At 38.5% G+C, this 26,807-nt stretch overlaps 1 protein-coding gene across 3 annotated transcripts in view; it reads left to right on the top strand.

Moving 5' to 3' along the window:
- Positions 1 to 26,807, top strand: part of lrrtm4l1 (leucine rich repeat transmembrane neuronal 4 like 1) — a 159,776-nt gene that overhangs the window by 91,223 nt on the left and 41,746 nt on the right. For 2 of the 3 annotated variants that reach the window (XR_013803882.1, XM_079658387.1), the window contains exon 1: positions 12,675 to 13,110. The exons of the other annotated variant lie outside the window; for it this stretch is intronic. Coding sequence is in view for 1 of the 2 variants with exons in the window: in XM_079658387.1 (XP_079514513.1) it covers positions 13,107 to 13,110 (4 nt within the window). In the remaining variant the exon portion in view is untranslated. Of the gene's footprint in view, positions 1 to 12,674; positions 13,111 to 26,807 lie in introns of those variants that run through there. 3 annotated transcript variants of the gene reach the window in all.

Genomic DNA, 26,807 nt, shown 5'->3' with positions numbered 1-26,807 from the left:
TATTATGTGACGTGACAGGAATGGAGTAAATTGTGTTTGGGATTCAAGGCCATTTTAACATTACAACGGCTACGTTTGAGAACATTGTCTTGTTTTATTATTTATTTGGGATAATGAAGAATAGAGAACTATTGCCCCAAATGCTAAAATCAGAACAGACATACAGTACAAGGCAGGGATCGTCCAGGGATAGCCTTCAATCATTTCTAACCACAGGATGAAAAGGAAGAGTTAGAAAAGCATCCAACCAATCCAACAAACAAATAAAAGTGCAGTCTGGTCTTTGAAAAATGTTTTCAAACCGTAGCGGGGCGATCTGTTCACATTACATGGGCTGTCAAGCAGACGCTAGCAGGATAGTTGCTATTGGAAAAAGTGCTTTTTGAGCAACTCCATTGTTGCCTCTGTCCACCACCTTAATGAAATGTTTTTATATCTAATATATTAGATCTGACGCTGTTTTTATCTGAGATATACCATGACTACAATCAGCTCTGCATACCAGTCAGATACCCTGCATTTTCTGTATGTGATGCATCTCATATAGCAGTCAAGGGTTTAATTGGGATGTGTTACATTGGGGGTTTCTGTGTTGACATTGGCGTGCAATGTGCATTTGGGGTTGTAATGGTTACAATTCCTTCACAAGTACCGTTTTCAAGTACTATTTCCTCAAAGAGGGTACAAATAAACTAAATGCGAACATAATTAGAGCCAATGTGATAATCACTATTACTTTGATCTGATATTGAGATCTTTTTTATCAGAATTATTCACAGGTGTAAATGACAATATATCTTTATTGCACATATTTAAATTGCAAGAGCACTGCTTTGTTGTGCTACGACTCCGCTAATGAAACATGTTAGGCTGCACCATATTAGACAAAACAGACATTGTAATATTACACATTCCTTCAATATGTATATAAATATATAAAAAGAAGACTTTTTGTGCATTTCAAACTTAAATGAACTAAAGTATTGCACTTTAACATCAAAATTCAATGGCTGGATAAAGATGATAGGCAATCTTGTTCTCCTATTAAAAATTTAACCAGGAAGACATGTGGTGTATGAATGCTCCTAAAGCACACATCCACAAAGCATGGTTAATGACAAAATACAATACATTTCACAAAAGCAACAAAAACATAGCTTATTTTTTAGAATTGAAGTCCGTTATGCTTTTGTTCTCAAGCCACCTATGCTACGGATACTATTAATTGACTTAACCAATTAATTGTTATAATTGAAGTTGTCTGACAATTCATATTGGTGATATTGGTGAGCATGGGTCTGTTGCCTGCTGTTCTTATAGTCACAGTACCTCAATTATTGTTGAATGTGGCTTTTGTATTGCAATGCTGAAGCAGTCAATGGGCAGTCTGTTTTTTTGCTGTCTTTGAGGTAAACCTTTTTTTTGCATTAGTATCTTTACCTTTTGTTATTTCACTGCCTCTTTTTTGTCTTAAACGCCATTTGCAGTCAGCCGAAGTATGGTTTGAAGCTTGCACATTTAATTGCGTGTTGAAAAATAACAGTACATCTAATGCTATCCAAACAGTGAGTTTGAAGAGATATCATAGCTAATACAGACCGGTTTACTTTTCATTTTCTCCCAGCATTGTTTGCCTATAGTGTGCTCTGTTGGCCTTTCCTGTCTTCCACCTAAAGATGTCCCTGGTAGATGTCGCTCTCGCCTTGGTATTGATCCCTTCAGAAAGGGACTGATACTGAGAATCCCCAAATAAAAAAGTCCTCTCGAGACAAACGTAGATGTCAGGAACCACACACACCGAAACTGTAGACATTTCCTGCCACTGTTCCATTGGTTGTGGCTACCTTATCTTGATTAAGATGCATAGTCCTGCACGTTGCTCAAGCCCTTGCATTCAGCTGAGGAAGATGTCTTATCACCTGGAGCCTCAGTCAGACTTTGTAATCCTTAAGCCTCTACTGTTAAAGGGGCCCTACTATGCTTTTTTAGGGGTTTTTGCCATTTGTCTTGTTTGGCTAGTCAACATATCGATACTATTTCGTGCCATGAGACAAAAAATGATCTTACAATTATCGATGACTCGTTGTTGTAAAATGGCATAAGTATTTACTTCTCTTGGTTTTAAAGACTCAGTACTTTGATTTAATATGATGTAATTTATTGAAGCCTCAATGCTTTTGAAACTGTTTTATTATTTGACTTTACCTTCTTAGTCATTATATCCTAAAATCACTGATTTATTTATAAACATCTCGCTCTGGTAATATTTTTTTAAAGCCACATAGTCAACCGCTCAATATCATTGCAAAATCATAGAGGAAACACGATTTCACTGAAACATTTTCTCCATATTGCCCAGCCAAAATCGACAGTCCTTCACAAGCATATTGAAGACCTATCCTAGACCTTGCTGCTACCAGGAGTCCAGAGCCTTAGTGATGCCTATTTGCACACATTCGCTTTAATAAAAAGAGATCAAGCATTTCAATAACTCTGAATTTTGACCCGGCGCAACATATTGCTATCACAGTATGTGATGGTTTTGATGTTCGGTCATGCTGCTTTACAAGCCCTGGATAGCTGTCTGTAGATTATCCGAGCCAGCAAACACTTTCCTCGCCTGTGCCAAGATTGTAAACACATTCTGTGGTGGAGAGGCCCATCAGCTTCCTCCATGCCCTGCTGACCAGCCAAGGGTGAAAAATGCTTTTTAGCTACTAGTTCATCTGCCTGGCACAGCTCAGCCATTAGCCAGAGTCCATCATGACCCTCTGAACACCTTCCCTGAGAGCCTTCAAGTTCAGGGAACAAAATGATCTGCTGGTGGACAGCAACAGGATGCACCTCATCAGATGGAAAGAGCTCACAGTGTGCCCTCTACTGAACTGCTAATGTTTATATTAGGGCTGGCAACGTTTCGAGTTAATGCTCGTGAGCAATCTGGAAAACTCGTTTAAAGCATTTTTAATCAATGACATTATCAAGTTTGACCGCAACTTCTTCCCGTTACTCCTCTAATGAAATCTATGGCAGTGAAAAGCCATAAAAGATTTAGAAGTTGGAACAACATCCTGCATGTTCCGGACATCAGTAAGAACGACATGCCTAATTGGTCAAATATGGCAACTCGCTCTCTTCAGGTGTGGTTCAAACGGAGGAAAGTAATTTTGCTGAACCATTGGACTTTGACAATGCCTTAGCTTAGTGTCAGAAAATGGTCCGACTCCATGCCAATTAGGGCTGCACGATATATCGTGTCGTGACGATAATCGCGATATGCGAATGCGCGATATTTACATCGCACGTTTTTCTTTTTTTTTAAATGTTAGGACTTGCGATATTAAGTAGGCAAATTAACTCAAACACGTCATGTTACAATTATTTTGCTGCTTGCTACAAAAGGAAAACTTGTAGTTTCATGTGTTTCTCCAGGGCAGTTCGGCGCTGCTAACCGAGCTAGCTCACCTTGTTGCTCTGATAACTTAAGATCCTGACGTTCATGACCAAAATCCTTCATCCGGTTAAATGTAGTTAAAAAAATACCAATTGTATAGCATGAAAGTTCAAGAAAGGATGGTTTGCAGAAAAAAAAAACTGTATTTTCTTCAATTCCTGTAAGTTTTCATACCGCAATATATATCGCAGGGGGGGAAAAATCACAATGTCAGTTTTTTCCAATATCGTGCAGCCCTAATGCCAATAATCAATAAATAATGGTATAAAAAAAAGTAAGACACGTGTACAAAAGTATATTTTCGTAGCATGATAAAATGTTTTAATAGATTGATGCTACTTGCATATAATATTATACATGATATGTTTAGTTGTTTTTCTTTCAATCAGATGACATATTTCTCAATTAGCTCCTATAAATATACAACTATTGATCGTTTCAGCTCTGCTCTGAAGGAAGTCCATTTTTTAAAACCATACCCTCCCTGCACTGGTAATTACATCTTCCTTCTAGGGATCGGCACTCCAATTCAAAGGTGCTCCCACCTGTCATTTTGCTAACCCCGTATATTGACAAAACACATGCCTTTGCATTGGCCCCGCTGTGGACAAGATGAATGCAAATTCTTCCATATAACTGATTATGTTCCAGGTCAACAACACTGGGCAATTGGCGAAACCGAGCATCATTGTCCCATGGTATCCAGCTTGGTTGTCAATGCCAATGCAGAACTATGTTCATCAGGATTTCTTAGCTGATGTGTGTCCCCTGGCATCGGCCAGAACGGTGTCGTAGCTCAGTATGTAATTACCCTGCAACCACGGCAACATTAGGAACATACTGTTGGAGCCGGTGCTGGTGCTGATTCATGGCTGCCAAAAGAAAAGTTACCTAGGTGTTTGGGTCATTAATAGATGGGCTTGCGGCAAGTGATCATCATGATGCGTATCCATATGTTTTCCGCTATAATTACATTACACACAAGATCGCAGTCACGCACCGAAAATATTTCTGGCTGTCAGTGTTGTGTATTGATGAAACTTCACCGGACAGGATGAGCGCTGGTTTATTATGATAATGTGACCTTATCCGCCTGACTGACCTCTGTTTATAATGTTGAATAATTGATACGCTTCCTGCCAATTTATATTGAATCTTACATGCACCGTTTGGTCTAGTTAGGAGAAAGATTAGGCCTGAAGCTTCCGCTTGTATATCTAAACTGATTTACAAAATATGACACCAGCCCTCCTTGGATTTGCATCAGCTTAGATTACGCAACCTCAGTTCTCGTTGTCTTTTCAACCTTTTATATCAAAGTCACTTTTATTTAAACAGGCCCTATAATGATTGTAGGGGTTTTCTGACACATCTTCCTACCGTTATAGAATATCACAAGTTCCCCGGCGCCACCAGTTAAACGGTAACACCCCCACCTCCCCGACAGTTTACAATCAAAGATGCATTTGCCCGACAATGCAAACATGTTGGTGTTCCTTACTCGAAATCTTATGGACAGTGGACTGTACACTTGACTGTTGTTTTAAGGAAGTTTGTTTTGCTTGTGAGACAATCTGTACTCATATTTATTTATATATATATATATGAGAGAGAGAGCTCTGTTTTCCAGCATGAGTCTATTTAATTGATTGTTTTGGTTGTGTGTGATTTAATGCATTTTTTATCATTTAATTTGTTTTATTTATTATATATAATTGATATATTTGAATATTATTTCACATTTAATTTGCAATATTGGATGTTCAATAAAAAGTTCTGTTTGAAAGGATTTACTTTAATTATTATTATGTATCATCATTATGTCAGTGGTCTAAAATGGTCTTACAACGGTGCCGACAATATTACCGTTTATCGCAATCATTTCCGGGACCATTTATCGTCCAACAAAATTAATTATCGTGACAGGCCTAGCTGTACATCTTATTAACCCGGGGAAATGTATTCGTGAAGTTTCAAGATTTTCTTTATCTCTAAGAAAAATTGTGTTTGGCGACAATTCCAACGATGGAATTTTTTAGCATATAGGATTTTTAAACATAGTGATAGAAGTATGATGGCTATTCACTTGACCATGTACTGTATGTCCTATATGTTGTTGAAGCAATTTTTGGGTGGATAGCATTTTATTCACCGATTTCGTGCCACATTTGAACCACTTTAGTCCATTCCAGTATTAATTAAAATGGTTAAAGATGCTTCCAAATCATCACATTCAGAAACCAAGTCCTTTTTTTAGCAATTAAACTGTGAGCACTTGGAAATATCTCATCACCCCTTACCTTGGAAATTCCTTGATCCTCTGAATGCCCTCCGTCTATAGTATGTGGTTTTACATATTTTGAAACTCAGGTACCAAGAGTTTCATTTCATACATTCAGTTTATTAAAAAAGTGATTCCTTTACAATAAAAAGGCATATTATGGTGAATCACATCATCACCCTCGGATACAAGTGGGCTAATTGAAGGCTCTCAGCTTTCCAGTTATAATCAATTTACGACTTTGAAAGACTCCTTTGGGACACCATTATGCAGAAATCTTAAAACTCATCATTTTTAGAAAAATCGACATTAATGCTTCTTTTCTTTTTTTTTACACAATCTGCATGGGATAAGCAAAAAGTGGGCATGTCTGTAAAGAGGAGTCTTGAGAACCCCAGTATTTTTGATTTGCTGGTTTTCCCTTTCCAAGAATGTAGTGTAATTTAGGAGCATTGTTTAGCATTCTTTACAACAAGCTAGCATGGTTTTATACCAATGACTAGAATAGGTTATTTAGTTTGAAACATCTGGAATCGAGTTTCAAAACCAAGCCTGTCGCTCTCCCTGTTGAATGTTGGTGAATAATAGAGACTGAAACACAACTGCTGATTAAGAGACAATGAAAAACCTTAGCTGAGTTTCAAACACTAAAACTGCATTTTTGTTGCATTATTGAAAAAGAAACACAATCAACCATGACTTAGAAATACACTTTACATCAGCAATAACACATTTAACAACGGAACATATGTTCAAAAGTCTGGACTCTGCATTAAAAATGAAAATGTCTCTCTCTGCTCTTCTTCAAAGCGGAGACTCTAGACTGGCTATTGCATCAGCAGGGGTGATGTGATGGTTCCCTAGTTTGGACATTGAACAGTCGTTTTTCACAGCACAAGCTTTTTGTTGTCCTAGATATGACAAAAAGTTTGTACCCCTGACTTGCAACTGATTCAAGAACAGAATCAGGAGCAGACCCTTACTCTAATCACATCACTACTTCAGAGCAGTGGAACACGCAGAGGAGCTTGATGCTGGAAGCAAAACGTATTTTGTGAGAGGAAGCTCCGTTTTTTGCCCTTTTTCTCACAGCCAATAAGCATTTATGAACTGTTAGGATCTGTGCAATGCACAAATGCATGCAACACAATTTGCAACATGATTTTATACACATCTGCAAGGGGGCGACTTTGAAGGTAATCTAAACCGGAATAAAATTGAACAGTGAGCCAAATCCACTATCTCAATACTGTAAATATTCACTTAAAGGTTACCTATCATGCAAAATGCACTTTTGTACATCTTTTATACATGAATATGTGTCCCCGGTGTTCCAGGGAACTCACCAAGTGTCAGAACACACAACCCGCTCTATTTTCCTCCATACCCAAATCTCTTAAAAAGGGGCTGCAACGGATCTGATACAGACTGATCCAGATTTGAACACTTCTGTGACGTCACAGAAGTGGCGCTACGGCTATTGGGCCAACTCCACCAATCAGGAGGAGACAGCCACGGACATTGCCGTTCGAAAGTGAGACGCTGTAGTACATATGCCAGGCCTGTAGATGGTGCTGTTCTCACAGAATCAGCCCATGCAAAGACAGTGTTAAATTGAGCGAAATGAGGAATGGCTAAAATGCATGATCTGTTTGGTATTTTGAAAAATAAAAAGTATAAATATGCCTTATATAGGTATGGTCCTACACTATATTATTCAAATATAGCATGATAGGTCCACTTTAAGTTTTTTTTACACGAAGATAAAATGTTACGAATTGTGTTACTGCATGTTCAGACACAAAACAATATTTCCTTCCATTTTTTGCATAATATTGTCCCAATTATTATGATAGCTACAGTATATGGATACAAGCAGATGTCAAACGTAACAGTTAAGACTACAAAGAAGGACTGAACAGTCATTATTTTCAATAACTATTTTGGATTTGCCTAAACTTGGCTGGGTGACATGCTGTTTGATACTCATGGTACCTGTCACTGTAAATAGAGTTTGTAAACTGTACCCTGTACATTATGTTGTATGTCATCCTTATTGTTATTCTGTTGTTTTTATGTTACATGTGTAACTAATGTCCTGCAGGTCACAAAAGAGATCTTTTGATCTCAAGGGGCTTTCACCTGGTTAAATAAAGGCTACAAACAAACAAACAAATGAAAACCTTATCCAAACTGGATTTATATCGCAAACAAAAAAAATATATTTTGAATCAAATTTTGAATAAAAAGAGAAATAAAGAAAACTCTCTTGGGTAAATGGCTAAAGATTAAACATAAATTGCATTACACAAAATGCAACTTAGAAAAAAAGGTTTAATGATTAGATTAGCTTTGATTACATTGACGGATTATAACAGTTTCTCCAGACCTCAGATATTCATGAAGCTTGTTCCATTGGTGGGGATCTAGAAACATACAGCCACCCCTCCTGTTGTTTAGATTCTTGATACACCCTGTGTACTTGTCCCACATGTCTTGGGGGGTCCAGGTGTTTCCTAACGTAAAAGTAACTCAGTGATGTATCGAGGCCTGAGACCATTTAGATCTTTATAGACTTGTAACAGGATTTTTAAAAGCTATCCGTTGACACTAAAGAGGCCAGTGCAGAGATTCAAGGACGGGTGTGATGTGCTCCACTTTCTCAGTTTCAGTGAAACACATGGCAGCACAATTCAAGACAAGCTGCAGCTGTCCGATTGATTTTTTTTACATTTGAGTGGTCTATGCAACTGAGCAATTGCATGAATACGTTTTTCTGTAACTTGTCTTCGACGGAAGACATGAATTCCTGCTATGTTAAAAGATTGAATTTGGGTGATTTTGTAATTGTCTTAACTGGGCCCTGTTATGCTTTATGGGGTTATCCCTTTCCTGTAGTGTATTATACTGGTTTAAGTGAATGTAAATGGTCTGTGAATACAAAAATCCCAAAGTTCCTTTAACGCCTTGATTGTAGTTCTTTGTTTACCTCCACGACATAGTGACATCACTATGTAACACTCATGCTTCTATAGAATAGTGCTCCAACACATTGTACGTGATAGGCTAAGGGGCAAGAAATCTCTAAGCAGTTGACCAATCACAACAGGAGTCAGGAGTGGGTATAGCTAACCAATCAGAGCAGACTGGGCTTAAATGTGACTGTTGAAACTAAAAGCAATAAATAGCATGACGTTGTTGATGTTTTTCTTTTATCTATCTATCCCTCACCACACGGTTATTATTGAAACCATGGAAACGAACAAACGTAAAAGAGAAATGGTTGATCCCAATCGCCTGCCAAGTATCTTCCTAACCTTTCTAATGGCGGTTTGTCAGATATTTGTCTGCAATAAACAATCTGGCGCGTCAGGTTATGACTTCTTGTTATGTACTTTCAATTTCAAGCTGCGAGCCATTTTTATTCGCAAAACAAATGCTGAGTTTGGCACATTTAGTGACGTCATCTTATATAGCTTTTTCTTTATTCGACTTCCCTTTTCAGATCCCTGTTGTCTCTTTCTTCACTCCATCTTGTCTTTTTAATCAACTTTCTTTTGGGGGAATGTCTTGTTTTTATTTTGTCTTTCAGATGTGTATTTAATCCTACCTGTTGACTTTTACCCTCTCTGTTGCTGAGGTCGAAAATGCTATTGACCTACGCTTTGTCCCAATTTTGAACCAAAATAATGATGTTTCCGAAGAAAGTCTTTTTTAGATCCAAACCTAACCCACATTTTAAAACTCCATTTGAGTATTTCATTATTTTCCAAACAAGAGCCATTTTCCCTTTTTCAAATAAAGATGTCTTATAGACCCCAAGAGACAGACAGGCTTTTCACAGCTCACCCGAGTAGCCTCACCTGTCCTGTCCCCTTTGTTATCACTGTTCCCCTTTGTCATTGGGGGCCTTCCTCCTCCTCCTCCTCCTCCTCCTCCTCCTCCTCCTCCTCCTCCTCCTCCCCCTCATCTTGCCTTTACCTGACACCTCTCTGCTGACACCACATTTCGTTGCTGTTTGCCATTCGTCCTCTTCACAAGCAGCACCAAGGCCCCGTCTGAGGTCAACGAGGAGAAGGAGGAGGTTAGTGGAAGGGGTTTGGGGGGGGGGGGTACCCTTGGCGCTGCTGATTTACAGCCCTGCCTCCTTGTGACATGCAGCTCCAGGGGAAGGGGCCAACATGGGCCAGCTCCCTGTGCTTGTTACATTAATTTCACGGCTCTTGTCACTGCTTGTCTCAAATGTCATTCCTGACTGAGCTGCACTGGACTAAATGTTATCTCAGGAACTAAATGTTAACACCGGGCGGACTCTATTTAAAAACATGGACACATTTCCAGAAAGCACTAACAGCACCTCATTTTAGACGAGAGCTAAAGGACTTAATCCTGTTTCTCCGAAAAATCTTGTCTTGGTTTGAGAAATCCACACACACATAAAGAAGTGGGGTTGCTATGTGACCGGCTCAAAGAAACAGAACAAGTCTGACAGAACACTGACATCATTATTTTGATGCTGTTGGTCTGACCACATAAAGCCGAATACTTCAGCTGATTTGCCCACAACAGAAACAAACGACTATGGTAGGTTTTGTACCCCTGTTGCTCAGTTTGCATTTACATTCTTCCATTTCTTCTTGTTATAAAGATTACTGTGACACATGCACACCAAACTAATAATTTGAACTCAGTTAGCGACGGAAGACATGCAGAGTTGCTGCTGTCGTGATCACAGTGGGGAGCTCGTTCCACCATAGGAGGATAGCAAACCGGCGTGTTTTTGAGGGGTACCTGGGTCCCACTCGCAGAGATGAAGAGGCAAGCCGATTGGCTGATTGGCCGAGCGAAGTGCACGTGATGGATTGTATGGTTTAACCAGGGCCGGAAGGGGCTGATCCCTTTATAGCTGGGTCGTCCAGTACCAGTGTCTTGAAGCAGATTTTGGAAGCCACTGGCCATTTCCCGCTTCAAGACACTGGTGCATGGTTCACATTACCTGTTAAAAAAAAAATCTAAATAATTACCGAATCCAATTATCAAATTATAAAAGAATGTCACCTGATTACTTTCCTTACTACTTTTTATAACCTCAAGATCAGATGCAATGCAACTTAATTAAATAAAAAATTAAATATCATGAAGATGACTTTTACTGAACTGTGCTATGCAGTATTAGACAACCTTAGAAAATAAGAAACCAAGTTATTTTGTATAATTCCTTCCTTATCAACAGAACATGCTCTAACTATAGTGGAGCATAAGAGCACCCACAGTATATTAAACAAATCAGGTGTCCACCTACTGAACTGTCAGAAGAAAAAACACAGCGAAACACACGCCTCAGGATTTCAGATACATTATAGAAAAAACCTGCCGATGACTAATGCTGTTCAACAAATGCTTTTGTAGTTGGCCTTATTATGCTTTGTTGAGTTTACCCTTCCCTGCAGCGCGTTATATAGGATGTAGTGCATGTACATGGTCTACAAAGGTTAAAATCCCAGAGTTCCCTCCAGAGTGAGATTCTCTCCCACACACTCCCCCCAGCCTCCATCGGTTTCCTTTGTTTCCTTTCGCGACATTGTGACATCACTCGTAATACTTTTGCTTCTATTGGCTAGTGCCATGCTAAGAGTGGGACATTCCTAAATAGTTGAACAACATTCACAACAGAGCCGGCCTTCTAACCAATCAGAGCAGACTTGGCTCTTGCTTAAAAGAGGTGCAGCAGCACAGGCTGTATTAGAAAAATAAAGCACCTTTTGAACATTAAAGCATGAAAACATATCACATTTGAACAAATAAACCTATAAATAACTATAATAGGGCCCCTTTAAAAAATCTTTTTTTGACTTCCCCTTTGTACGAGAATAAAGTAAAAAAATGTTGTATCTTGATTATGTATTCCGGTTACATATATTGCCTTACTCCCCATTCCGTCTGTGATCACTTAACAAGTTAATCCAAAAACATTCCCTCTAATATTCTACTATACCAGCCTGTACAGTTTTTATCAATGCATAACCCAAAGCCTGACTGAAGACAGTTAATCGTCTGTATTTGCTCACTTTGAACCTCCTACTGTACTTTCAATGTCACGACGTCATAAACTTTCACTAAGTCACTAAATGGTGTACCAAGACTATCCCAGAAGTCACGCCAGGCTGGAACTATTTCTCCTAATGGCAACAGTTGTATAATTGATTTTTCTTCCTAGTGTCTGAAACATCTGAAAAGAAAGTACCAATTTGGAGACCAAATACCATCCTAGGAATAAGAAATGAAGAGGAGGGGGGGGGGGACTAAATCAAATATTTGAAGGTGTTATGGACTGTGGGGATAACTTCGCAAGACTTCAACCTGAGTATTTCATGTTAAAGAGAATTCGCATTGGAGTGGGACTTTTATTGGGATAAAAAAAGGATTATAATGGCTGGAAACAACCATTTTCTCTCTAACTCAGACATTGACATGCTCCCTAATGGTATAAATGCTTCACTGTGCAATTTTAAAATGTCTCGGGGAAAGTATTGCTGTTGCAAACCCAGATAATACATCCTTGCTATCCACAATAATTATGCAACAAGAGGTGGGATCAGGCAGTACCCACTCATGCTATAATGATGACCACAAAGCCCTCAGCATGTACACCTGCATAATGGACATAGTAAAGCAAGAGACTTCATTGGTTTGTTTGTGTCGGTTGATATGGAGAAAATCCCATCCACGAAAAAAAACTACAAAATCTCACATTTGACCATATCTGCCTGCAGCTGTTAAACACTGCATTGAATCCTCTCTCCCGTTTCTTTTTCTCCCACGTGCACACGCGCAAACACACGTGCCCCACGCAGCCAGGCGCGCACACGCGGACCCCGCTCTCCAATGCGCTGCACACAGGAGCCCCTTACAGTGCCCGCGCCTGCTGCCTGCGATCACTGCTCGCCTCGCGTCTCCGCTGGATGTTTGCGCAGCAGAGGACACCTGCCTCCGCCGATCACCGCACCGAATCCCACCTCGTCGTTAACTTTTGCACCGTGTGACGTTTTTTTCACCTGTTCCAAGACTATCGGTTGAAAAAAAAAACGTATATACCCTGGCGTTTGACTTCCAACTTGGATGGATATTTGCGACATGTTTAGAAAGTTCCCCCTGCGTCAAGGAGCATGGGCGCAAACTTTAGAAGCTTTTTTATAATACAAGGCAGTTTTTTAGAATGAAGGCAGGCGAGTCACCCGAAGCGTGAGTTGCGCGTGGAGTTCCGGGGGCTCTCCAGGTGCTGGGAAAGGAAAAGGAGACACGGAGGAAGTCGTGATCTGTGCGGCGGATTGCGCCACGGAGGACCGGGGGGGAACGGACCGATGAGCCATCATGGGTAAGTACGAGTAGGCATCATCAGTCTGAATCATCACTATTATTAGTTGAGCGTATGTGGTCCTTATTATAACAATGAGGGTTGATATGGCGCATATGATAGTGTGGATGTTTAGATAATTCCATCTTTCTTGCGGTTTATTCGCTCCAGATCACTACTTTTTTTCCAACTGCCAATATTTCTTGAGATTATTTTCGTTGCTTCATCACCACTGAGAGGTTTTCCTGCTCTATTAAATGTAAAAACACAAACACTGCAGGAGGGAGTGCTGGTGCCTCAAGAGGATGATGGAGACAATAATGCTCACACCTTTATGTGGAAGTGAAGCCAAAATGTGCGACGTGAGATTAGGTGCACAATGAGCTGCGGTTAAATAATAGACAATTATGTGTCATTTATTATCATTTCATTGAATCGTTTATTTGAACAGGGACAATGCACATTGATGAACACTTTAAACAAATAATGCATCAAGTGTAAATATGCCGGATTTTAGCTTTGAACTCATTTCCATCCGTAGTCCCTGACAACATTTAAGTGTCATATATGACATCCCCCGTATTGAAGTTGCATATCCCCCCCCTCTCCCTCTTCTCCTTATTTTCTAATCAGACCTCTGGCATGTTTTGACTCCATCCACCTCCCCTCTTCTCCTGACAGCTCTGAGCACCTACAATCTCATCCCACACTGCCTATCAGCCTCCTCCATTTTACTGACTGTGGGTGCTCCAAGCCTCACAAACCCACACTTCTCTTCGGTTTTCCCAGCTCTTTTTTTTGCATATTTGTTAGGGGGGTGCTCAAAGAGAACGGTGGGTGTTCCGAATGTCACTGAAAATGCGTGAAACGAGGTTGAAATTCAAGCCCTCTGCAGGTGTTATGATGGAAAGCCTCATCTCCCTTTTTTCTTTTAAGTGCAACTTTTGTTGAAAATCTCAGTGAAGGACTATTATTCAGCAGAGGCACACTCATGCACACTTGTTTGATTGGCGGTTAGGTGCAGAGAGAGGCGTTTTGAAACTGCAGCCCCACTGTGATGGATTTTTGTTTGTCTCGCTTTAGTTATGCCTCTTCTTTTGTTTCGTTTTTTATTTTTAAATGAACCGGAAAGCTGGCACAGGCTGCAGAGATGCGCGCGGCCCCGCACATCTGTGCAGAATGGTGGCACTTATCCAAGTAATGAGCAGCTTAGCTCGACTAATGAGCACATGCTTTTACAGTTTTAATTATGTCATCACAGTTACTCTCAGCCAAAATAAGTGGCTGCATTGCTGAGGATATCAACACTGAATTGCTCTCTCGCAGTGTGCTTCTATCTTTATCCAATGTCTTTTTCACAAATTATGTAGAAGGGCAATATTAACTCGATATGACCTTTTCTTCCTTAGGACAATTAAACATGACATCAACGTAATGTGGCGTACTGCTTGTAGTCTAGGTGATCTTCCATGCAAATGATCCTAAAATGCTGTTTGTAGCTTCTCAAATATGGGGATGTTCTGGCTGATGTCATATTACACTAAATATGTTCAGCTTTTTAAGTGACAAACACGATTTTAAATCAACTTGGATTTTGAAAAACTAGTAAGGCCATCATTCTCCATTTTCTGATATTTTTTATCAATCAATCAATTAATCAAAGTTTATTTAAATGGACCAATATCACACATTTTACAATTGTCTCATGTCTCACAAATGTTTCATTCTAATAAATCAATGAATCTAGGATGTCAGGCAGATTCATCAATAATGGAAATAACCCTTGTGTGCAACCCTGACAGGGCCCTGATTATGATCTGCACAGACACTTGTTGCTGTATTTGAGAATACCGGCCTAGTAAGAACTACTAGCAACTAGAGTTGCAGCAAACAATTATCTAAAGCATGATTATACTTTGACTAAATTGGATTAACTCCATCACAATTTCCCTGAATTGCTTGGCCACAACACCATCATTTGCAATTTACAGTGATATAAAACCAAAAAGAGCAACATTTTCTCACATTTGAAATGCAGAACTACAGCATATTTTGAATTTTTGTTTAATTGTATCTTCTATAATTGACTATAGGCCTGCAATTTACGGATATTTGCAGAATAATCTCTTGATAATGTCTTTTTTATCTGAAAAATTTAAGAAAATTGTGTAAAATGGCGTCCAGTGTTTCTCAGAAGCCCAAGATTAGGTCCTTAAATGTTCCATTAGTCAAGTGAGAAGTAATGAAAAGCAGATAATATTCACATTTGAGAAGCTAAAGAAGACACTATATTGTTCTTAATAAATTACTTAAGAATCCATTGTTGGTGAATCAATAGTTGACAATTTATCGATGAATGAAGTATCAAGTAACGTCGTATTGTTAGGCTTAGGGTTATACGAGCCAAAACAAGGTACGAGGTAAATACTGGTTACTGACAAGCCCAACACTGATTCTAATCACATGCGTGTGGCCTTAGCTGTAAAATGTATATTCAGCTCATCAACCCACAACAACAAAGCTCTGCAAACGATGCAAAGAGGGCTACATTAACTTTATTTGGGGCGGGCAAAGCAGGAATCATTGTGAACAACAAGAGGCCTGACAGACTGTACTCAACTCATGTTGTAGTACTGCTTAGCAAGAGCAACTGGGCAATTATGTTGAAGTAACCTTCAATTTTTACGGTAATCCATCAGTTTCCTACAGCACACAGACAGTAATTGGCCTTTGGAGCCATGTCTGGAAACATAAGCTGAATTTCTGCTTGAAAACAAAACAAACCTGTGTACACATTTTTTGCAATTCCACCTTTTTTTGTTTACAAGTGAACATAATTAGAAGATCCAGAGGTTTGCCACTGACTGAGAACCACTCATTTCTCCTGCAGACTTAACACCATTATGCAGAATTTGAGAATATGATTGGATCAAATGTCTTCACTCTATAAATGAATTATCAAGTCCTTATTAGATGAAATAAACATTGAAATTCAAGTTCTCTCTATGCAACCGATTAAAGGCAGTGGCAGAAAATGTTACCAGTACTTCTTCCGGAGCCATGTTATGCATGATAAAGACACATTTTAAACGACATAGGAGAAGTAACCTTGATCATTCTAAATGGCTCCAGCAGTTCCTTTAAAAAAAAGCTCAAGCCATCAATAAGGATTACTGTGTCAGCACGATGCATGTTTCCTCATTCTGAGCTGACGGAAAGCTCCCATCAGGCTCTTTCTGCAGCAGTTTAGTAATATTCACTTCACCACTACCCACACACGCTTTTAAACCGCCAAAACACAGCATATGAAATTCTTTCACTGCAACTCTCGGTCATTCCTTTCATTTCATTCGTCCTGGTCGACCTCTCGGAGTGCTGGACTTTCTAACATCTCAAAGTTTGGACTTCTCATCTGTTTTGTGTTCTCAAGTGTGAAAGACAAACAGTGTGTCCTGCACATTGAAGTATTGCAATGTGATACGGGCAAAGACACAGAACTGAGAACAAAGTCTGGCGGTGAGCAATGTGGGAGCTGAGCTTGCACAACAAAAAAACCAGACTACAAGCACATGGTAATGCGTTGAGTATATTTATACGTCCCCAAAGCCCACTACAGCCTACGTTGTTTTTTTATACATTTTTACGGTCTCCCTGGGAGCTCTGAAAATTAACAATGCTTGCAAATAGACACAACGCAAGCAAATTAAGAAACACCTTCACCAGTTTCACAACACAAACACAGCAAGTAATGACAAAGGCAGAAAACCCCTGCAAGGAGCTAACAACGGAACCAAAGCAGTTATAAATTAGTCAGCGCTTGTTGCTTTTTTTTCTGTATTATCAAATTATTTAAGTCTGCTATCCTTCAGTGGTGTTGAAAAATGACCTGATATCTAAAAAAAGCTTGATTGCTTTTACATTTAAATGGATTTGCAAACATTGCAGCCCTTGCCAAAAGAGTTCATCTGTTCCTTGAATAAGCCTATATCCCCCAGGGAAAGAGTTATCTGTATTTACATTTATATATAACGTCGTTTCAGATTTTTTAGATAATGTGTTCGGCATCTTTGGCTACTTTTCTGAGTAAGCATATCCATTTTTATGGCATTTTCTTTTAATTTAAACCTACCTCTGAATGCTGGCTGACTTTTTTATTATTATTATAAAGGCGGTGTAATGTGATTACCGTGCAAGCCAACTTTGATATCTTCATAAGCCACAAACTATAGCAACAGCTAGCTTGTTCCCACTGTTTGCTTTTTGTAATGTCCCCCGGAAAAAGTTTGTGTTGTTTTGTGAGCTTCTTGCATCCATTTTTTGTTTTTTGGGATACATTGATTAAGTTTAATCTTAACAATATGATAATAATTGTACTCCACATGCCTTCAACCCATAGTCATTACTCTCTCGGCCACAAGAGGTCAGTAGAAAAAAATATTCTAAAGGAATCAGGTAAGATTAAGCAAAAGTATTCAAATAAATGTATGTTTAATTTCCTTTCATCTTAATTTGTCGCTTCCAGTAACTTTACTAAGCATTCCTGTAGTTTAAAGTTCAAATGACTAATTAATGACAAATGAAGAACGGTAAATTATATATAGTCTATATAAAATGTAACTTTCATTTTAAGTATTTATTTTTTCACTTCAGAATAAGTATGCTTCTGACCTTGACTGACTCCCAGCATACCCGACACACACTCATCATCCATGGTGTGAACTCCTCAGGCTTTACATCAGGCTCTCCTCACACTGGCCAGCTTTAACGACTTGTGTGTACTGATCTTTTGACACCAGCACTTATATCGATCAATTCAGCTTCCTGCCTCTCTGCAAAGATTTCTAATAACTTGGGTGTGTAAGTAGGTCCATTGGAAAGCCACTCTCATTTAAGTACCGAACATATAGGCTTGTTTAAGCTGTCACATTTCAAAACCGCTGTTTAAGATTGATGCTGCTGTTAGAGAGGCAAACTGTCCACCTCGCGCTGCTGTAGGGGAAAAACTGTATGATGTTGGAAAATCCATATATTCTATATCGAAAACTATGTTTAACATGAATAAGTTTAATATTCAAAGTAACATTTGCCAACTTAAAGTCATACCTCACCGCGTTATGACCTTTGGAATTCCCTCATATCAAAAAGTGTCCATTATGCTGTATCTTTTTAGGGGAACACATCCTTAAAGAAGTATTTCACAGCTAGAAAAATGTTCTCATCACTTGAGACTAGACAAAGCTGGACTGTCTAATATAGTATTTTTGATATTGCTACAGGACTTTAAAGAAACAGGGAAAAGGGGCTGTGGTATTCCCTTAAGCTCAATATTTAAAAAAACTACAACAACCAGAATGCACCACACTAATTACTTGTATAAATGTAATTATGATCTAACTTTGACGGATCTTTATCAGGAAGGAACGTACTGACATATCAAAACACTGCTGATAATCACTTTTGCCCTCTGTTTAGTACCATCAATATTTTTCCTTCATTTTCAATATTCACACGGTGCATAGGTTGTTTATTATGAAACATGATTCATCTATGTTTTCATTTAAATATCCCTCTTATGGTCAACATGATCATACAGAGGCTTAATTATGGATTTCCAAAGGCTCAAAGCCTTCTTGAAAAACAGATTTTCTTCATTAGCCATTCTGCCTTTCTTTCACAGCAGACAGCATTCATGGCCCCAAAGAAATGTTGTGTGAACATTTTGACATTCAAAATAACCAATTAGCCTTTATAAAGACTAATTGGTTATTTTTTACCCTCACCCACAAAATGTCAAAAGGTAAAACAATAATGATTTCTATGAAACAACTGTCTGGCTTCTATCATTTGTTGTTTTTAAATGAGTAAATCCACCTAAAAGCTAGTTAAACACAAAAGAGTCACAATCAAAACGTCAAAAACATCAGATTTTTTATGAGAAATTAATTATGAATCAACTATTATTCAAAACATGTTCTGCCCCAAGTGCGGATTTGCTGCTGTTTGTCTTATACCAATGTACATTTAATATATTTATTCTTTGAAGTGTTACGCACACAAATACCTTTTGCTCGGGGAAGGACTGTCCCTGAGCAAAAGGGGACAGTTAAAACATTAGCATAGCTCGTGATTCACCCTGTTAAACTTGCATGCTAAGAAAAAATGGTCTTAATTTACAGGGAACATGGAAAAGATTCACACCCTTTAATCCATTTGAATTCATAGAAAATGCAACTTGGAAGGTATTATCCTCCCTATACTAAGTAGATTTGGTAAAAATCCATTTATAATTTAAATTACTTTTAATCAAGTAACTTTTTTGCTCATAAGATAATAAAATATAGATCCTTAAAGTAGGAATCTCACCTTGTATAAATACCAAAGTAATACAATCTAAAAGTGTACAAACAAGCATCCTTGCAATAATTCCTGCTGCTTGTAATGTAAAAACAATACTGCGTCTACAAGATTGAAATAGTTGTGACACATATTAACATCATAGGGAAACAAATCTGATTATTGCCAAAAAAACTTGGACACACTCAATTTAGAGGATTGGTGAATAACCCGAACCTCAAAGTTAAAGGTGTAAATTGGAATGTTAGACACGTGAATCAATAGACATGGTGGCCAGCTAGCTGCACTGCACTTACAGAGAGAAGTTGTACATTACAGGCAGTTTGTTTTGTGGATAAATTAAAACTATACACACCGTATGTTGCTAGTCCCATTGATCTGGAATGTTAATGCTTGGACTTAGTAAATCAATACTCCTTGTCATGGCATTAAGTCTTTAAGTGGTAATAATTTAGGCTTCTCTCTTTTTCCACATCAAAGTGCCAGCAGGATAAGCTACAGCAAGCAAAGCAATATGTCTGTCTTCATTCCCCGTCTTTTATTGTTGCACTAGAGTAAGTCATGGACTCATTGGACCTTAGTAACTACATCCCTTACAAATCCAAACCGAATAACTGAACTAAGATAATTGACTGTTCATTTAATTAGAATTGTAAATGCTTGCTAAGCCGTAGTTTGCCACTACTGGTGTGATATTTTCCATCTTTACTCTATTTCTCCATTCGCCTTGTTCTTGTTGAACTGTAAAGTATGTGTTTCGGACTGGCATGTTTTTGCAGCTTCAGTAGTAAAATAAGCTTTTATCATAAATCTGCTGTGAGTTGAAATTACGACTGACTCCAATTTTCAAATGAACGTGCGTGGAATGATGGGTTTTAAGTGTGTAAAAGGTACTTCATTTGAATATTTCAATGCAAGTGTGTCCCAATTAATCACCGTTGCATGATGGGCCATGTGACTGGTAATATGTCACACACTTGGTTGCCCTGAAATCATTTTTAATTGTATTTGCCTTAAATCTGGGCGAACACACTCAATAATGTAATCTATCACACATGCTGTCGTGCCCTAGAATTCTGCTTGCCTAAGCTCAACCACACTTCGAGACCCTTGGCTCCAGTGTCAGAGAGTAAAACAGTCTAAGAAGGGGGAAGGAAATGACGGAGGCGGTGTTGGAATTATTATCAAATCCATATTTGAGGTTTGTAATGATTTAAAAATACCTATTGTATATAAACTACAGCCTCCTGGTTACCAATAAGGCACTATACTTAATTGTATTTTTCTATAAAAAAAGATCTGGCAAAAATCTACTGGTAGAATGGTTTATTCATTTCTACCAGTGTATAACCTTGTACAGCTGCCACAAAGAACTCTTCATTGTAATGTGTATAACCTCTTCTAAAGTAGACCACTTAATAAGAAATATTTAGTTTTCTTTCTCACTTTTCATTTCTTTGAAGTGCCCCAGTGTGCGGCCCTAGCCTCTCTGGCCAACCCACTTGGGCACTCTGGGTAATAGCCTTTGCATCAGTGCTCGGTGTCTTCAAATGAAATATCAACTTGTCGCACTGCCAAGGAATACGACAGCTGACTCCGTTAGTCCTGCCAGAATCCACTCTGTCCCCAGCAAGGGGGAGGGGTGGGGAGTGGACTCACTTTTATGGGATTCCAGAAACGTCGGAAGTGAAATGTACAGGGGAGGTAATTGGGGATAAGATATATTTGATGGAATTATATAATGATTTACCTTTTGCTGTTGTGCATTTCCAAGCTCATTTTCATTGACATTTCAGTCTGAACATCTGAGTCCAACTTCCATAAACTACTCCCCGTTGGTCTGTAGTTGAGCCCAGAGGGAAGCTGGAGAACAGAGTTTGTTCCGTAATGGATATTCATTGGCAGCAATTGCACCTTTATCAGACACAAATTGTGTTGAAGCTTAATTTGCTCCATGCAATAAAAAGAAAAAGCAATGTGCTCTAGCTTTGTTTGAGGCCATGAAACCATATCGTGTTTCACTATCCCTCTTGCTAAAGTGCAAAACTCTGCGTTTTTAGACATTCCATGGTTAGAACTTAAATCATCTTAATATGAAACGTGTACTGTTTCAATGAGGTAATAAAGGTTTCAGGCTTTTGACATCGGAGAAACATGGATTCCTTTTCGTAGATTATGATACTTTGTGATGAGTCTGACATTCTTTTAAAAGCGTTTTAATTTAGGCTTTAACATCGCCGTTATTTAAGCTAAATCAGGTCACCCAATTCTTGATGGTTAGGGTTATGTTTTAAAGGTGACATCCCTGCAGAAAATATGGTGCAATCCATTAAAGTGCTTAGAAATAAATGCATCTATTAATCTATAAGACTTGCAGCTTACCAAGAAAAAAGTAGGGGGGAAAAAAATGACTTTGGACTTGAAAGTTAGGAACAGATCTATCTTCGAGATTAAGCGCCCTAATGTGTACTTCTGTAATACTGCAGTGCAAGTTGTTCAAAACCCCGAGATGTAACTTCTACAAGATATGAAATCTCCCAAACCCTCTGGCTGTGATTGGTCATGCTCTACTAAGAAGAGAGAGCCAGGTAAACAGATGTGTGAAGCTTAGCACAAAAGATCAAATCTCTTCCAAGAGGGAACAGATAGCATTTCCTGCCAAGAGCCATGGTTGTAGCATTTTATTAATATTAAAGGGACTACCATTTTTTTTCTTCCCATAGATGTTGGGATGTAGATCCTTGCAATTAGAAATAACGGCCGTTTCTGTCGGCTACTGCCGCTGTTAGCCAGACTAAGAGACAAGTGTTTGAAATGATTCATTTGAAAAGCTGTAGGAGGCCCGGTATATATGTTGTCTGGTGGGAGGCCTTGTCTCTTCTTCTTCCAGCATCTGATGCATTGAAGAACATACAGAGAACCTGAGTGATGCCTGTGCAGAATACAACATGTGATAGTGTTACATAATCAACCTGTGCTTAAGAGAAAGCCTTATATTAATGTTGCTCTGTATTGCCTCCTATGGGAGCTTGGTGTACACATGTCCGGTGGGTTTTTATTACTCCTCCGTCTACACAGAAATCCATGCTGAACCAATGTGTGCTAATTAAAGATGATGTCTTGCGGGGGCGTTAACGAGCCATTGGCTGAATGTTGTGGCTTTCTATAATATCCTGGAGTTTTCCTACCATGTAAAATATGTGTGAGTCACACTCTCTGTTTGATCCCAAATGTATTTTTTCCCCCTAAGGGCAGACCCCTTTTTAAAGCTCCAACGGAATGATCATTTAGAGAAGACTAATGACTGTAGAGTGCCGTGGATGCTTGGTCAGTTTGGTACCTAATGGAGGTGATGAGAGTGGCAGTGTACTGTATCTGTTGCTTGGAGGTCTTTAGGGGTTTATTTATAGCGCACATTATCAACGTGTGATATCTGCTCTGAATGATCATACTCAGTGTCACTCGGACTCATCTACCTCCTCCATCGTCCTACTTCTTTTTCACTTGCATTCTTGCATATTCAGAATCAGAATACCTTTATTAGTCCCACAGAGGGGAAATTTGCAGCGTTACAGCAGGAAAGAGCCACAGACAGCTTAGTGTTGCATATCTTACATGCGTTAAAAAAAGTACTAAGTTATAATATAATAAACAACATGCTAAAAAAAGATAACAAGTTACATAATTTTCAAAAATACAGATAAAAAACAAATCAAATCCTATTGACATAAATCCAGCAATAGTTTGCATTCGTTCTCTTCTTCAATTCAATGTGTTATTATTTATAAACTCATTTAAGAAGCAGTTTAAAGATTATTGGACTGCCTATCTTATTGTTAGTATGCAGGAAATCACAGTGGAAATGACTTTTGCCATACTACTCTTATCTTAAGATATGTCTATGAACATATAAATATTCAACCCATGTTTGTCATTCTCTTATATTTCGATGCAAATGCAGATGCACGATAATTTATCTATTTTTTGTACTATTAAGATAACTACTAAAGGGGGACTGTGCATCAAGCTTTGGTAATAGTATTCACTGTTTAAGTGCTTTTTAGTAGTAAAATGGGAAATGGAATTTGGGCAGATCCATTAAGATTGTGCGATTTTCTGCTCTAACTAACGTACATGCCATAATTGATGTTGAGCAGAAGCTAGGAATTAGGAACAACTTTGCCAAGTACGACTTCCACTCATGCAATTGCAATAAATGTCAGCCCCAAACCAATGTACTGTTCCACATTCCAACTCATTGGAGCATGGAATCAATTTAAACTTCCAAAAAATAATTACTGTTTTTGAAAAGAGATATAGTTTCTTCATATTTGGTCTTTATATGGCTCAATACAAACCTGCCTGTATTGAGTATTATACTAACGCTGAAGTAGCTTTTGAATAGTTGTATCTGGATGACCCACAACAAACTGTGTTGTGGGTCATCCCTTAAGGTATTGTATAATATGGCATTATAATGTTTTACGCATACTATGAGTTAGACAACGGAGGATTTTAAAATTAGTTAACAACTAACAGCAGAAGCTCATCACATATAAATGATAAGTAAACTACCGGTAGGTGAACTGATTGTACATTCCTTGCCAGTTCCAATTTGTTTTAAATTTTTGCTGCTGATTCCGATATCAGTTTTTCTTATAACTATTTTGCTTTCAAACACACATTTTCATAACTTTTCTTCAATGGAAAATTGTAATCCAACTGTCTGATCATAGTTAAGCTTGACTTTTGAAAAACTACATTAAGTCACAAGACCTTCTCGTACTTTAACAAAATGTGCTCGATGATTGGCTGTTCTAGCAAGTGGCTCTTTTCTTAATTCGGCAGACACATTGGGCGCATATGCCAGCATTTGTTCATAGTGGAACGGTAGTGACCAACACAACATTTAACTAGAACAAAGTTATTGAGCTGGAACAGATAAACATCGTCCACTGCCATTAACAACCATCTTAGTTGCCGATAGTCCTATGGAGTTCCACAAGGAGATGCATCCCAAATAAGATGTAATTATCTGACTTTGAAATAAGCCTGGAGCCTTTCTAAGTAGCCAACTTTCTAAAATACTTGTCAATTTGAATACAAAGTGACTCAAATGCATATTTCTGAATTTGCATCTTCAATTCTTGCAATCTTTCCATCACAATCATGGTCCTCCTCTGTCTGTTAACCTCAAATGGCCTGTATGTCCATACTGGAAAAGCAATATGTCTCTCCAGAACTTAGGTATACAGAGTGACACATTCTGCCAGTAATGTAATGCACTTTTCTTTTTGTATTCATGTCATTCTCTTGCTGTCATTTCAAAAACTTTGTCCAAAGTCAAACAGTAACTTCTCATGCATATACCAAACAAATCACAATATTTGGAGTTCATGTGTGTGCTCTTGTGATGATTTGTGTAAATGGCTGAGGTTAGTATCAGGTTAAGGTATCGGTATTTTTAGTTTTTCCAAACGAGATAGGATGACAGTGTATATGGATATTGTTTGATGTTGTCATTCATGACCCGTTTCTTCTGCCATCCGCTCACAATCCCCCGCTGCGTCTGTTAAAAAACCCAGCCCCCCCTTTTTGGCTTCACTACAGCTAAGCAGGGGACAGCACTATAAACGTGAAGAACTGTCACTGACATTGACAGATTGAAAAAGTCGCTTCTGTGCTCATGTTATTCCATCAGCTGTTTCTCTTTCAAAATGAATCAGCGAAACAGTTTCTCAGTTCCTAGCATCCCCTCCGCAATCAATCAGCTAACCTTTTCCTCACTTAAACGGTTCTGTTTTTTCTATAGGACTACACAATGTGTATTTCCCCGTTGATTTGTTTCAATCATAGTCAAGTCTTGTGTTTGTGAGGTGTTGACACAGTTGACTGCATATTTAATAAGATAGCGTGTGGGTGTAGCTGTGAGGCGTTGCAAAATACGGAGAAAGGCAGATGCACTTAGAGCAGGTGTTCAGCTGTATTAGCATAACGTTGTCAAATTGTGGTAAATATACCACCACCAAATCCAAATTCCAGTTTGTATATGAAGAAACAGTGTTTTAGCCAAATTCGCTGTGGGTATGTCTGTGGGATGCTAGCTGGTCTGGCGAATAAAACGTAAGATTAGTCATCCAGAACAAACCATTTGTATTGTCTCAACCGTCTTAGGGTATATACATTTTTATCAAAAGTGCTTTAGACATCTTCCAAGTTGCTCTAACCTGCAACTCAAAATGTATCTGACTTCGTAAAAAGTACCGAGATGTATATTGTGTATCGCCATACAGCATAAATACAGAGATTTTGGTTTCATTTCTTGGAATGAGGGAAGGCCATGTATTATTGGTGATTCTCAAAGTGTAGCAATACAAAAGTGCGTGTAATAGTAATCTCCTTTCAGCGAAAGCATGGTTCCGTGGCCAGCTAATGTCCACTTAACTTTTCATAAGTAAAATGTAATATGCATGAATGAACACTAATGTTTAATCATGAGGAATATGATTTTCTTCTACTGCCAATATGTGTTTTCTTACATGTATGTTGACAACCCATATGGAAGAGTGCACTTAGAAGTGAAGGTACTCTTTGTTCATGTTTAATTTATGAAGGACCTTGTATCCTATATCAGCGAAACCTGAGGGAAAAAAAGGGAAAGTCAACCATCATCTAATAATGTTGTAAAAATACTCAACTATACTAAAAAGTAATTTACTAAATGTAATAATTTCAAGCATAACTAATGGCCTGCTGTTGTTCCTATTATTTAATGCATTTTTACCCTAATAGTCTCCACCAAGAGAAATTATTTATATCATTCTCTATATAGAGTTTAATAATCACCCACATTTATAATTTTAGTAATTCACCAAATATTAGTGCTGCCTACTAGAATTTACAAACGTCATGCAGGTTGCATCATGTATCATTAAAATCCACTAGACCTTGAAACCGTCTATAATATTAATAGCATAATTAAACACTTGTTGCCACTACTGTTTTATACATTTCCACAATGTTTATAATTCCCGCCCTCACCTACCTCCTACTTTCAAACCATTGGCATTGCAGCCTGTTCATACAACATCATCCCTCCCTTTACGCTATAGTAGACAAGCTTCTCATTGTTAATTGTCAAATCTGTAGCTGTTAATAGCAAGGCGGCTACTTTAAGAAACAGAGTAGGGAACAGACATGTGCCTGAGGGGAGTTAAAAGTACATTTGAAAGCATATGAATATCCTTTGTCGAAGCGTTACTCAGTGTGAGACCAGACCAGAGCCCTGGGTCAGGGGTTTGTCCTTTGACATATAGTGCAGTCTGAATGTATTAGGGCAGTGACACATCTTCTTACGTGTTCGA

This window comes from Notothenia rossii (genome assembly GCF_949606895.1).
Source record: "Notothenia rossii genome assembly, chromosome: 11".
Classification (NCBI taxonomy): Eukaryota; Metazoa; Chordata; class Actinopteri; order Perciformes; family Nototheniidae; genus Notothenia; species Notothenia rossii.
The sequence above is the reverse complement of the archived record's forward strand: the minus strand, read 5'-3'. Positions and strand labels throughout refer to the sequence as shown.